The 15,255-nt window shown below is 44.4% G+C and overlaps 1 protein-coding gene across 2 annotated transcripts in view; it reads right to left on the reverse strand.

The window, feature by feature from the left end:
• The window catches only part of SLC43A2 (solute carrier family 43 member 2), a 90,979-nt gene that overhangs the window by 11,026 nt on the left and 64,698 nt on the right, over positions 1 to 15,255 (reverse strand). For both annotated transcript variants that reach the window (XM_077294460.1, XM_077294461.1), the window contains exons 9-10: positions 14,062 to 14,208; positions 8,321 to 8,456 (exon numbers count right to left, since the gene is read on the reverse strand). In XM_077294460.1, the coding sequence (XP_077150575.1) occupies positions 8,321 to 8,456; positions 14,062 to 14,208 (283 nt within the window). The remainder of the gene's footprint in view (positions 1 to 8,320; positions 8,457 to 14,061; positions 14,209 to 15,255) is intronic.

A 15,255-nucleotide genomic window follows, 5' to 3' on the forward strand; every position in this document is an offset into this window, starting at 1 on the left:
CACACATAAAAGTAGTGAGACCCCTAGAGGCCACATGAACATATAACATATTGCTACATCCTTTCTCTTTTAACTGGAGGAACAATAACAGATACTAAACTAAAGTATACTATGACAAAGTTAGAAATTAACCTAGTACGTCCAGTTAGATATAATCTTTGAGGTGCGCCGGCTTTTTGCTAATTCTGCCAGCTCTGGTAATATAAGATGTGTCCCTTTCTACATCTGGTATATCTGGTAGTTCTTCTGATATTGTCTGTCTCTGGCCAGAGTCCTCACCCTGATGATCAGCTGTCACTGTTGGTGCCTGACTTGTACTTTCTGCCTCGTTGTCTTGGGTGTATGGATACTGTTCAAAAGGCCATGAATCATATCTTTCTCGCGTTTTCCTCAAATATCTCCGATTCCTCCTTAGTCTTCCGTCGTCTGTTAGAATTTCGTAGGACCGAGGTCCCAGTTTCTGGACAACCTTTTTCTTTTGCCAGTGTGTGTCAAATGTGCTGCTTGGCTGCAGCCGAATGTTGTCATTTCTCTGGAGCTCAGGCAGATCCTTTGCAGATTTATTGTAATAGAAAGCTTGCCTCATTTGATTCTTCTGTAATTTAGCTTCGATGTTTCCCAGCAGCTTTGGCTCTAACAGATGACACGCATTTGGTACGAGTGTCTTTGTACGCCTACTCATGAGCCTCTGTGCCGGACTGCTGTCTAGGCCTTGGGTGGGTGTGTTTCTATGATCCAGTATAGACAGATATACATCAGCACCCGCCTGGTTTGCTTTCTGCATGAGTCTTTTGGCCGTTTTTACTGCTGACTCTGCTTTCCCATTACTCTGAGGATATCTCGGAGAAGACGTCTGGTGTTCAAATTCCCACTTCTTACTGAAAGTTTTGAATTCTTCCGACGTAAACTGTGCCGCATTGTCAGAGAAAACGATATCTGGAATGCCATACCTGGCAAAATGGGCCTTGAGTTTTTTAATCACTGTTCTCGCCCTTGTGTCCTGCACCAAATCAACCTCCCAGAAGTTAGAGAAATAGTCCACTGTAATCAGGTATTCTTTGTCATTCCATGTGAACAAGTCTGTTCCTATTTTTGACCAAGACCTATGTGGAATTTCATGAGGTTGCAATGTCTCCTTTGGTTGCTTATCATTGCAGGATGCACATATTTCACATTGTGCTATGTAATTTTTTACGTGGTCATTCATTCCTGGCCAATAAACTGATTCTCGTGCACGACGTAGGCATCCTTCCATGCCTAAGTGAGAAGAGTGCAATGTTTTCAATATGTCTCTTCTGAGAACTTCAGGTATAACAGCCCTGTCTCCTTTAAAGATGATTCCTTGCTGCACTGCCAATTCATCTCTTATGTGGAAGAATGGTGAGACTTCCCTCGGAGCATGCTGCTTGTATTTTGGCCAGCCCTGCAAGATGACAGTTTTTAAACTCTGGAGACTTTTATCCTTCTCTGTAAAAATCTGGATTTGCTTGACCTTTTCTTTTGACACTGCAAGGTAGTTACACATGTTGATGGTTTCAATGTCTTCCTCCCAGTAGCGTAGCTACCAGGGGGGCAGAGGGTGCGGTCGCCCCGGGCCCGGAGCTCAGAGGGGGCCCACCTGGAGCCTCGCTACCCTTAACTACATTAGCCTGCTGTGCACGCCAATATAGTTGAGCTCTGCGGTAGACCAGGGACAGAATCTCCCTGCACTGCCACGGTCTGTCCTGTAGAGGAGCATGTACCTTGGGACGCAGGGTGCCGGCACTGTACCTGCTGCTTCCAGCATACTGCAGACATGCACACATTGCCGGCTGTGTGGTGTCTGCTGAAGAGACTTTAGGACGCTGCTTCTTCCCTGAGCCCTGCTTACAGGAGCAGGGCAGGAGATAGAACGACGTAGGAGCTCAGGCTTCAGGGGGCTGGAGGTGACTGCACTGTGCAGTGAGGAGGAGGCAGGACACTGCTCCCCTCCTGACATGTCCCTGAGGTTTCTTGCATCCGTTTTGCTCTGTCTCTGTCAGTCTCTCTGTCTCCCTCGCTCTCTGTCTCTCTCAGTCTCGCTCTCAATCTCGCTCACTCTCTGTCTCTCAGTCTCACTCTCTATCTTGCTCTCTCAGTCTCGCTCTATCTAGCTCTGTCTCGCTCTCTCTCAGTCTCTGAGTCTGTCTCTCAGGGTCAGTCTCTCTCTGTCTGTCAGTCTCTGTCTCAGTTTTTGTCTCGCTCTCTCTCAGTTTGTCTCTCTCTCAGTCTCTGTCTCTTGTCAGTCTCTCTGTCTCAGTCTTTGTCTCGCTCTCTCTCTGTTTGTCTCTCAGTCTCTGTCTCTCTGTCAGTCTCTGTCTCTCTCAGTCTCTGTCAGTCTCTCTGTCACTCTCTGGCAGTCTCTCTCTGGCCCAGTCTTTGTCTCCCTCTCAGTTTGTCTCTCTCTCTGTCCCACTCTCTGTCTCGCTCTGTCTCTGTCTCGCTCTCAGTCTCTGTCAGTCTCTCCGTCTCTCTCAGTCTGTCTCTCAATCTCTGTCTGTCTCTCTGTCATTCTCTCTCTCTGTCAGTCTCTCTTCAGTCTCTGTCTCTTTGTCTCTCTGTCTCTCTCAGTCAAGGTTTCGCCCCCTCTGTCTCGCTCTCTGTGTCTCTCTCTGAGTCTCTGTCTCTGTGTCAGTCTCTCTCAGTCTCTGTCACTCTCAGTCTCTGTCACTCTCAGTCTCTGTCACTCTGGCAGTCTCTCTGTCTCACTCTCTGTTTGTCTCAGTCTCACTCTCTCTCTGTCTTGCTCTCTCTCAGTCTCGATCTCAGTCTCTGTGTCAGTCTCTCTGTCTCTGTTAGTCTCTCTGTCTCAGTCTCTGTCTCAGTCTCTCTCTGTCTCTCTCTGACTGTCTCTCTGTCTCTTAGTCTGTTTCTGTCTCTCTCAGTCTCTCTGTCTCGCTCTCTGTCTTTCTCTCTGTCTATCTCTCAGAGAGAGAGAGAGACAGAGAGAGACAATCTCTTGTAATGTGGTCCTGTAGCTGGGGTCAGGGTCCTAGCAGTCCAGTGTGTGTGATCTCATATCAGTAAATGCAAGGTAACAAACATGAAAATGCCATTTATATAAACAATAAGAATCCCCATAAAGTTGGGGACAAATATACTGTATATGATGAAGAGCCAAATAGAATAAAAATGGGAACAGCCAGTAGTTGAGTATAGATAATCACAATCACATATACACTCACCGGCCACTTTATTAGGTACACCTGTCCAACTTCTTGTTAACACTTAATTTCTAATCAGCCAATCACATGGCGGCAACTCAGTGCATTTAGGCATGTAGACATGGTCAAGACAATCTCCTGCAGTTCAAACCGAGCATCAGTATGGGGAAGAAAGGTGATTTGAGTGCCTTTGAACGTGGCATGGTTGTTGGTGCCAGAAGGGCTGGTCTGAGTATTTCAGAAACTGCTGATCTACTGGGATTTTCACGCACAACCATCTCTAGGGTTTACAGAGAATGGTCCGAAAAAGAAAAAAAATCCAGTGAGCGGCAGTTCTGTGGGCCGAAATGCCTTGTTGATGCCAGAGGTCAGAGGAGAATGGGCAGACTGGTTCGAGCTGATAGAAAGGCAACAGTGACTCAAATCGCCACCCGTTACAACCAAGGTAGGCCTAAGAGCATCTCTGAATGCACAGTGCGTCGAACTTTGAGGCAGATGGGCTACAGCAGCAGAAGACCACACCGGGTACCACTCCTTTCAGCTAAGAACAGGAAACTGAGGCTACAATTTGTACAAGCTCATCAAAATTGGACAGTAGAAGATTGGAAAAACGTTGCTTGGTCTGATGAGTCTCGATTTCTGCTGCGACATTCGGATGGTAGGGTCAGAATTTGGCGTAAACAACATGAAAGCATGGATCCATCCTGCCTTGTATGGAGCATCTTTGGGATGTGCAGCCGACAAATCTGCGGCAACTGTGTGATGCCATCATGTCAATATGGACCAAAATCTCTGAGGAATGCTTCCAGCACCTTGTTGAATCTATGCCACGAAGAATTGAGGCAGTTCTGAAGGCAAAAGGGGGTCCAACCCGTTACTAGCATGGTGTACCTAATAAAGTGGCCGGTGAGTGTAGATGCATATGTATACTCAGTCTGAATAACATGGCCCGCAAATGGGGAGAAGGGAAAAAAAGAAGAGATGACATACAGGGGGGTGCACTTTCTTCTTTCATTGTGTGATATTTTATCTCCCCCCTTTCTTCTGCTTTCCTCTTTCTTTCCATTCACCTCTTTAGGGCCTTGTCCAGACAAGAGTATTCCTTTTAGGGTTACCTGGATTCATTCAGGGACCTATTCCCATATGATGGACTCTATGCGCATTTAGTCTACGTTCACATTAGCGTTCGGCGCCGTAGCGTCGCCGCATGCGTCATGCGCCCCTATATTTAACATGGGGGCGCATGGACATGCGTTGTGCTGCGTTTTGCGACGCATGCGTTTTTTTGGCCGCAAGCGTTGGGCGCAGCAAGTTACATTTTTTTTGCGTCCAACTTTCGGCAAAAAAAGACGCATGCGTCGCAAAACGCAGCGTTTTAGCGTGCGTTTTGTTGCCCTTTTGTTTGCGTTGTGCGTTGTGTCGCTGACGCTGCAGCGCACAACGCAAATGTGAACGTAGCCTTAGTTGTTTTTATTTTCTGCAATTTGCAGCCCACAGAAAGGGACAGAGACCAGAATCCAAGGGAGATACAACGTGGGGGCTAATGCGGGGGCCATTATACATTTTCGATTACAGCAGGATCATCTGCTGAGGTTCCCCTTATACCCCTGATTAAAGTGTGCCACCATAGTTGTAATCAAGGGTTAGGGGCCCACTCAGATGGTTCGCCCCCCCTGAGCTGAACCCTTAGCTACGCCTCTGCTTCCTCCTCATCCTTTGTGCTAGGAAGGTAAGCTCTGCTTAGCGTATCTGCAATCAGTAAGTCTCTTCCTGGACAGTACCCGATGTCAACATCATATTTCTGAAGTCGCAACAGCATGCGCTGTAGTCTCTTTGGGGCATTTAGTAATGGTTTCTTTGTAATGCTCTCCAATGGTTTGTGATCCGACTGCACTGTTATCCGTCGACCATAGGTGTACTGGTGAAACTTCTCCATCCCAAATACCACAGCCAGTAGTTCCTTCTCATTCTGCGCATATCCCTGCTCTGTTGTTGTAAGGGCTCTGCTTGCAAATGTAATTGGCTGTTTGTTCTGCATTAATGTGGCTCCAAGGCCTTTTTCCGAAGCATCACATTGTACCACCACTTCTCGATCTGGATCGAAATACTTTAGGGTTGCTGTATCTGCAATGGCATTCTTTACTGCTCAGAAAGCAGTCTCATGGCTTTCTGTCCATTCCCAGCGCACATCTTTGTGGGTTAGCTGTCTCAGTGGCTCACACATGTCTGACAGATGTCTGCAAAATTTTGAGAGATAATTCACCATGCCCAAAAATCGTTGTACTCCAGAAACATCAGTAGGGGTAGGCAAATCTTGTATTGCTCTCACCTTTTCAGGATCCACTCTGACCCCAGTTGAAGTCAGTCGATGACCAATATAGGCCACTTCTGTCATTTTCAATTTGAATTTGTCCAAATTCAGCTTTATGTTTTTTTCTCTGCATCTGACCAAAAATTGTATCATCTTCTGATCGTGATCCTTGACTGCAGATTCCATATTTTCACCTTCTCCCACTACTAGGATATCATCCGCTATTGTCTTCACTCCAGTAAGTCCTTCCAAAGCCTGCATCAATTTCTGCTGGAATATCTCTGGAGCAGGTTTTAGTCCCATGGGCATTTTCAGCCATTTAAAGCGTCCAAATGGTGAAGAAAATGTTGTCAATAAACTTGAATCTTCAGTCAGGGCCACATGCCAGAATCCATTTTTTACATCACATACAGAAAATATTTTAGCCTTTGATAAATCTGGTAGGACATCATCTAATGTTGGCATTGGGTAATGGTTTCGTTTCAGCGCCTTGTTGAGTGGCTTAGGATCAATACATATTCTTAACTTGCCCGATGGTTTCTGCACTATGACCAAACTGCTGATCCAATCTGTGCTCTTATGGACTGGTGCTATCATGCCTCTTCTCTGTAGATCTTGCAGTTCTACTTTCAGCGGTTGCATTAAAGCTACAGGCACTCTTCTTGTGGGTAATCTGGTGGGCTGCACTGTGTTGTCAATTTCTAGCCTATATTTACCTTCAAAGCACCCATCACCTTCAAATACATCAGCATACTCTGCTTTTATTTTCTGCATGTCCAAGTTGTGCTCTGCATTTAGTTTTGGATTTTGTATATCCTGGGCAACTTCAACAGACATAATGTTCTGAGACTGTACTTTTATTAAGTCCATTGCCTGAACTGCTTTTACTCCCAGTAATGGTACATGGTTACCACCCCTTAACACGGTAAATTCAACTCTATAACTCTTTCTGTTACATGGGTTTCGTATTTTTAGCTTACATGTCCCCATTGGTTTCAGAACACTTTTGTTGTACATCACCAGTACCTTGTCAGTTGGCTCAATAGAAAACTGTTTGTTTAGCAAATCAAATGAAATTACATTGCAGCTTGCTCCACAATCCAGCTGAAATCTAATGGGCTTCTCATCCAACAAGAATGTTGCATAAAGCTGCTTGGCATCCTTCACTACTGACTGCCCGACTATATTGACTTTCTCTGTTGTAGACTGCATTTGTAGCCATGTAATGTCCTCTGCACTGTCAGTGTCTGGTGTCACAGCGTGGAGCTGTCTGTACTGTTTACCTCTTCCCTGCCTGCAGACAGCAGTGTAATGATTCTTCTTGCCACATGACCTGCAGGTTTCCCCATATGCTGGACACTTGGTTTTGTCTCTCTCATGTCTTTTCCCACAATACTTGCAGTGGACAGTGTTTATAGGGTAGTCTGGTCCTGTCTTTCCTTTCATAGATACTGCATGTACCTTGTCATCATCATTCTCACTGGTGCCTGCCATCATCTTCAGGCTGTGCTGTGTGAGCTCAGCAGCCCTGCAGATTTGCATACATTTCTCTAAAGTCATGGCTTCCTCTCTCAGTAATCTTTCTTTGAGATGACTGTCCTTTATGCCACACACCATTCTGTCCTTGATTAGACTGTCCCTGATCTCTCCAAAGCCACATGTTTCTGCAAATCTCCTCAGCTCTGTCAGATATCTGTCCACATTTTCACCATCCTCCTGATGTCTTGTGAAAAACTTATATCTTTCCACTGTCTTATTCTTCTTTGGGTCACAGTGTTTATCAAATGCCTGCACAATGTCTGCTAGGAGGAGGTTGTCTGTGTCTGGGAGCAAGGTGTGGGCTAATTCTCTGCCATTTTCCCCAATTAGGTAATAAAACAGCTTTACTTTCCGTTTGTCGTCAGTGGGGCCCACAGTCAGATCCACATACAGTGTAAACTCTTCCTTCCAATGTCTCCAGGTCTGGGACAGATTACATGAAGTGACATCCAGTCTCTGAGGGGGCTTCAGACCAGTCTCCATTTTGCTGTACTGTCAGGGAATCTGTACTTACAGTTGCAGTGATCTGTGCAGTTCCAGCCTCATATAAGCTCTGAGAATTTGCAGGTTCTGTGCCCGGCTGCCACCATGTTCTGTTTGATGAATCCTGTCATGAATCACACTCTTTGAGTATCTCCAGGCTCTTTATTCACATCAAGTCTCAACCTCCATTACATGAATTTGTTGTACAACAACATCCAACAAGTTCCCAACACAGAATATAGAACACACATAAAAGTAGTGAGACCCCTAGAGGCCACATGAACATATAACATATTGCTACACTACCAATTTATGAAAAATAATTAAAACAACAGTTTCTTTTTTATTCCAGAATGAAAAGTAAAAGCTATTACAGTGCGTCTCTCTCTCCTCTGTCACCTACAGAGGTGTTACAAATAGATGACCCCTCTCTATTACACCCCTACTCATTAATAGGATACGTCTGTAGGGCTTGACTTCATGTGACAGCCCTTGATTCTCATGTGTTTAATGGCACAGAACAACGCTCCCTTCTGTCTCATAGAGGGGAGTCTGAATTGGGTGATCGGGGGGATCACCCAATTCAGATGGGGGCATCTAGGATTCCTATATGGTATAATAGGATACATGACATAATACATTTCACATTCTGCTCTTAAGAACATAGAAGAAATCACTATTCTGAATATGCTCTAAAAGAAGGTTGGCGTGTTGGGGCCTTAAAACACTAAAGACTGTGTTAGTGACTCTGGACATAAAAATAAATATTAAAATCTCAAGATCAATTAAGAAAAAGATCACATACGGAGCAGCGTCCTTATCTTCATCATCGCTGCCATCATCACAGTCTTTAAGCTTCCAGTCCATAATGTAGCCGATCACAGGGGCTGTCATCAGGCACAGAAGTTGTAACACACCAAAGATGGAGGTATACAGGCTGACTGCAAAACAGAAATCACCGCTATTAGTTCCAGATATGTAATAACTCATCTGAGTATCACTGCACTGTGACACAAGAAGACATGCAGTATGGTAAGACTATCACAAGTATAGGTACAAAGAACAGGGAATAGAAAGCTGCTGGCTAACAGGATGGTAAAAAGACCATCACACCATTCTGCCATGTAGCAAATGTTCTTCCTAGAAGGGGCATTATAACCAGCAGCTGAGGATGAGACTGCACCTGTCGGCCATAGTGGAGAAGACCTTCTTCAAGGGGCAATCTAGCCAGAAGCATTCAGCGCCTATCCACTGGATAAGGGCTATATCTGCTGGGACCCTCTTCATTTCATCTTTTTACCCCTATTTGTAAGACCAGGTCTAGGAAGAGTATAAATGGAGTGGTGGTCAAAAGTGCCCCCGGCTACTCCCAGTCTATGGCACTTACGGAAATTTTTATAGGAGGTTTATCAGAAGTAAGATCTTTTAGTGTACATTCAGATGGAAAACAGGTAAAAGCTTACTATTATGCTATGATATTTATGCACTATTGTTAGGCTAGATCATCGATATCAGAAAGGTTGTCCGATACTCGGCACCCCCACCGGTCAGATCTTTGCACACCAGGCAGCGGCAGGATGTATGGATCATAAAAGCACAGCTCTGTACACTATTTAGCCACTAGAGATGGGCGAACCAGAACTGTAAAGTTCGGGGTTTGTACCGGACACCTAGTCTCCGATGCTGAACTGCGAACACAGACTTCTCCTGGATTTCCGTTTCACAGTTCAGGAAGGAGAGAGAAAAAGAGAGAAAGAAAGAGAGAGAAAAAGAAAGAGAGAGAAAAAGAGAAAAAGAAAGAGAGAAAGAAAGAAAAAAGAGAAAGAGAAAAAGAAAGAGAGACAGAGAAAGAGAAATAAATAAGAAAGAAAGAAAGAAAGAAAGAAAGAGAGAGAATGAGAGAGAGAGAGAACATTTTCCAGCTTCAAAGTTTGGTTCCCCATTGATTTTTATGGGGTTCAGGTTCTAGTTCTAGTTCAGATGCAGTTCTGTTACCCAAACTGAACTTTGGACTAAAGTGTGGTCGAACCCGACCCTCCATGGGTCCGCTCATCCCTACCAGCCACTAAACACCCAGAGGATTTTAGTTATAGGATAAGAATACAATCATGTTTGTTGGGTTCCACTTCGTTCTGTTCTCTATCCTCGTTCAGGAGTGATTATTTGAACCAAACATCCGGACTTGCCACCAGTCTGTACAGCCATGATGGTGACTGACTATGTCACTTTTTTAACCTTTTTTGTGAGCAATTATACACAAATCATGGAGCCAAAAGATGAATATCAGAAATTCAGTTTCATGTGGTGCAACAATGGCAAAGAGAACATAAAATGACTGAACTATGTTCTCCTTCTGGGGTGTAACACATATATATATATACACACACACAGTTCTCACATCTTACCCGTGTGCATCACTGTATGAGGAAAGCAAGGCAGCATGTGACAGCAGAGGAAGCAATACAAGAGGACAAGGTTAGCACAGACGGCAGAAAGTGGTTTCAGCAAACACATACAATGGTACAACGGATGACGAATATGCTGACATGAAACTGGATTCAGCCTCCCAGAAAAAAAGGAAACCACCACGTCTTCTGCTTGCCTACGCTGACTTTGCGTCTATTACCCAGAAGGGGAAGTGAAAAATGTGAAATATTGGAATTAGAAATGTAGAAATGTGCTGCTGCGAAAAATATCATTCATTTAATTAAAACTGAGGACAGGTGATACGTTTTTTTTGTGGTAATACCCCTTTAATTCCACAATTCTGGGGGGAAAAAAATGAATAATTTCCCCTATGCTTCCATTCTAGCGTGGATTGATTGCAGACCACTGTGTTATGTACCGTGCAGGCACCTCTCGGGTACATGCTTGGCACGTACAGTCCCATTATCAGGTAATGACAGGTTATTAGGATTTTTCATAGATTAGTCATTAGCATCATAAACGAAGCCTGGGCAGCCGTGTTCCCTTCCCGTTACTCTGATGTACAGGAGCTGAGCCCCACCATTGCTGCAGACATGCGCTCTTTATACACACTTTGTTTTTATCCCTTCGCTCATTTCATGCTTTGGTTTCGTGAAGTAATTTCCCCAGACTTGATCCCACAGGATGCATTCTCCTCACATGACCTTACACATTACGTCTTTCCTCGCACCAACACTCCAGGGCAATATTAGGAAATATGAGCTCTCTGGATAGAACAGGCACAGCGTGTTCTGAGCGGTAGCAGCACAACAGCCGGAGATACGCAGGTTATCGCCGCCCTGGGATATTTGGGGGCAACGTATGGAAACCCGTATCTTTTGTTACAATTTAATGATCATTTCTGAAATCTTCCCATAATGGAAGCGTCTGCCGATGGACATTATGCAATCAATAAGGCAACCTCATGTATCTGCTATGTATCTGTAGTAAGGTCCTATATATGCCTGGCTGCGTCCCCGCTCTGCTGGGCTCCTCTGCGCCCTCGTCTCCCGTGCCCAGGTCTGATCTATATGCGTATGTTTGCACGCCTGCCAGCCTGTCTCATTACATGACTTTCCACTTGTGGTTTCATCGTTCCTGATAGATCAGGTTCAAACTGGATTTCCCTCATTGAACTTCTGCCACAAATCATTTTGCAATCTGGGATGAGTAACGGAGGCGAACAGCACATGAATGTATCACATGCTAATAATAGTTCCTACATCGGGGGGCGCTGCGGCATCATGGAAGCTTCCTTATTGTACCGTGTATCAGATATGGACAGATGGGAGAAATGCTGTAAAGGTCATGGATGTATGCGAGAGGGCTCGCTCTTCTGGAAGGTGGCGATCCCATGACGCAGCCAATAATATAATATGTGCCTGTGATAAGGCTCGTAATAACGGACGTTCTACCGGATGGAACCGTGATTCCCATAGAGCTCTGTGGTGAGCTCCGATCCGATCAGTAGGGCCACATAATGTCCCAGTCTAGCAGCCATACAACAGACCATAATACATCACCATATTGATGATGATTGGATTGTAGAAAAAATGCGTTTAAAAAAAAAAATATATGCTTTGTGCAAAAAGAAAAAAAAGAGCATGAACCGCACATCCCAAAATCATACGTTGATCTAAAGCCGCCAGGCAAAAATTTAAATACTGAACATGAGGTTTTCAGTTTAACATTCTGATCAGACTGTATGAAGCCCACTGCCCCTTCACGGCAAACCTCGTAGTGGGTCCTAACGCCCTAACGGAGCGGAGCCGTGCGGCGACCACTGCCGCAGAGGCCATGCACCAGCAGGGCAGACGGCCTGTTGCCCCACAGCACCCATGCTGCGAGACTGAGCCCCCGTGACTCCAGACCGCTGGAGGAAGGTGAGATTAAATGCTCCCTTCATTTTGGTGCTGGTGCTGTGTGGCGGCCATTGTTGCTGTGGCTTTGTGCTGGTGGGGCGGCACAGTCTGGAGTCTTGGGGACTCAGTCTCGCAGCATGGGTGCTGTGGGGCAACAGGCCGTCCGCCCTGCTGGTGCATGGCCACTGCGGTGGTGGTCGCCGCACGGCTCCGCTCCGTTAGGGCGTTAGGACCCACTACGAGGTTTGCCGTGAAGGGGCAGTGGGCTTCATACAGTCTGATCAGAATGTTAAACTGAAAACCTCATGTTCAGTATTTAAATTTTTGCCTAGCGGCTTTAGATCAACGTATGATTTTGGGATGTGCGGTTCATGCTCTTTTTTTTTCTTTTTTTTTTTTTTTTCTTTTTGCACATAGCAAAAAAATATATATACCGTATATATCTTGAATTACTACCTGCACCGAACTGCGGTATATGAACATGGCCTTAGGCCTATAAGCACAGAAAGGCTATGTCTCTGTTTATCTTCAGAAGCGCACCGCTCCCCTGCCTCCGGGTTACCAGGGATGCTGTGCTCCTGAATACTGACAGTTTGGACCACTGTTGTGGCAGCACCGATGGTCCAAACTCAGTGATTATCCACTGCACACAGGAGAAGCACAGGGGCCCTGAAGTTGGCCAGATCCGGCGATCCAGCCAGCTTCAGAGCAATGGTTGCCGTATCTAAATGATAAAAACTGCAAGCCGTGCACACTCCTTGGTCACTCCGAGACCACAGAGGTGACCGGTAACCTAGGCAACGAGATGTACAAAAGAACATTAAAAAAATATCTCAGTCCATAAGAACAAGGAGGATTTTTTAAAAGAGATAAACGACAAAGTTGCTTGTTTTCACAAGCCCTTTGCAATTTAACCACTCAGCTTGAGACAACCCCTTTAATTTTTACACTGCGACTTTAGCCACGTGAGCAAAGATCACTCTACGCTGCCGCTACATTGCAAATAAATGCAATGGGAAAAAGGAAGAAAAATACAGTATATCCGCTTATCGCACACACCACGGGCCATATACATGAATTCCAAACTGATGCTCGGATATCTCAGGATTGGTGTCCCCAATAGCTAATCATAGATGAGAATAAGTGGTAATCCGGCACCAAAAAATGTATTCAAAATCCATTTTATTACTATCCATTAAAATAAAAAACAGTGTATTTAAAAAAAAGAAGGGGGGGATTGTACGAAAGAGGTGATGATCCTCCCTTTTCTTTTAAATGCACTATTTTTTTATTTTATTTTAATGGATATCTATGAAATAGATTTTTAAATACAATTTTTGGTGCCGGATTACAACTTTTTCTTTTTTTTTTTAATGCAGTCACATGGCGACCTACAAGATACCGTGACCAAGACAAGAAAGTCGTACAAAGTCAGAATCATTTGGATGCAATGTAGCGGTGCTATACTGCGATATCTGGCAAGTAGCGTGTATCGTCCCAAGTAGCCGTGTAGCCCCAGTCCTTTCGTGGAAAGGCTGAAGACATGAAACAGGTGTAAACTTAAGACAGTGCTGAGTTTGCTTCAGGGTAAAGTTGTGTGTATAATGACGACCTGTGAATAATTCAGGTGCGAGACAACACATACTTTTACTCTGAATCATTATCTGTGTGTGAACACCATAGCAAGCAGAAAATAACAACCCCAAGGGCTCATGAATGGAGGAGAGCCCGACATCTAGGAGTGTTCTGGGGTCTTATGTGTTCTGTCATAGAACATTCACCAACATACATCGATCCGTGTGCCAATAAATATGACGATGGTGATCAATAACGCCTCGGTGTGTACTGTCTATCTTCTTACACAATGCAAAGGGCAAAAATGTGCTAAAAAGAACCTGCATGCGCTCCTAGAAAATGATGAGTAATTGACGGCCATGTTCATTCTGTTGGGGTGTATGTCTGTGCGATCAGTGTTGTCAGTGACAGACACATCCCTTTAACAAGTGAAATAATAATAACGCCCAGTTATCAATGTATTCAGCAAATTCTATAGGAGGAATAATGGGAACAGCACAACATAGAGTTCTGAGAATAGATGCTCCATCATGATTTTATAGGAATACAAGTATTTACTAAACCAGATATGTCAGGGACACCAACAAGTCTTCGCGTCAGTGACTCTGCAAAATAATGGCAATAGTAGCAGAAAAGCACTTACCGGTCTCCAAACTTCCATCCACCAAGAACTCCAGTATGTTGTTCATGGCCCCCATGTAGAAGATGAGACGTAGCTGGGTGACACACATTGTGATAAGGCTGAGCAGTAATATGGGGCTGAAAACACTCTTCATGAAGGAAGGAGTTGCTGCAAGGAAGAAGCACAAAACCACATTGAATATTTCCACTATATGGGTACAGAATGCCTTACTTATAATATTAGAACAAAACAAGATGACACGTATTTCAATTAATGTGAATGTCTGACTAAAGTACCACATCTTGTGCTGATTTATTTAATTATATAGTTTTATAGCTTTATTTGTTTCGTACAAAGTGTCAAATTCTCTGCATTGAGTTCACTGATACAACGCTGACTGCCTGCAGCCACCACTAGAGGGAGCTTAAAACCTCACTGCAAACAAGCAAGCAAGCAAGCAAGCAGCCAGAGTCCTACCAATAACCCTATGACTCTGCAGAGAATTCAAAGCTTTGTACCAGCAAAAAGGGAACATTTTACCTCCCACACCACCAAATGCATGTCCATGTCAGCCAGAATATGGCAAGCTTACAGCACTTTTAGTGGCTATTACTTTTGTAATATTGAGACTTATAAGCACCTAATTTTGCACCAATTTTACATTTACCAACATTGTTTCTAAGGGTTTATATTCATTTTAAAGGGGTAAGATATGGATAGATGATCATTAAGTAAGATAATTAAGATAAATAGGCAAGTACTGATTTTAATGGGAGGCAGGATAGGGACTCACCATATACTATGACTAGCGGCGTTTATTGCACCAGAAACGAGTCAGTTTTTAATGCTCTTGAATGGATCAACTTGTTTTTCATGGAATTTGAATAAATTACTTTTATTTTACCAGCTGGATGTGCGGCATTCCTCCTGCCTTCTTCGACTGATCTCTTAATGCATGCCCTGTAATGCTTTCAGCAGATTTCTTTGCTGTAGACTTCATCCGATACAAATTAAAGCACTACTCCAGTATTTTTTTATTTTCTGCTGGAGTGGTGCTTCTAATCTCAGGTCCCTGCCCCCAGTCTTCCCCTGCTATCGCCGCCGCTCCCTTCGGTCTCCAGCAGTTTGTGACCTGCCGGAACGCTCCAGTGTTTGCTGGAGAGAGCCAGAGGTCACTTTTCAGTGCAAGTCTATGGGACCGTCGTTCTGGATATC

Source organism: Ranitomeya variabilis, chromosome 3 (genome assembly GCF_051348905.1).
Source record: "Ranitomeya variabilis isolate aRanVar5 chromosome 3, aRanVar5.hap1, whole genome shotgun sequence".
Classification (NCBI taxonomy): domain Eukaryota; kingdom Metazoa; phylum Chordata; class Amphibia; order Anura; family Dendrobatidae; genus Ranitomeya; species Ranitomeya variabilis.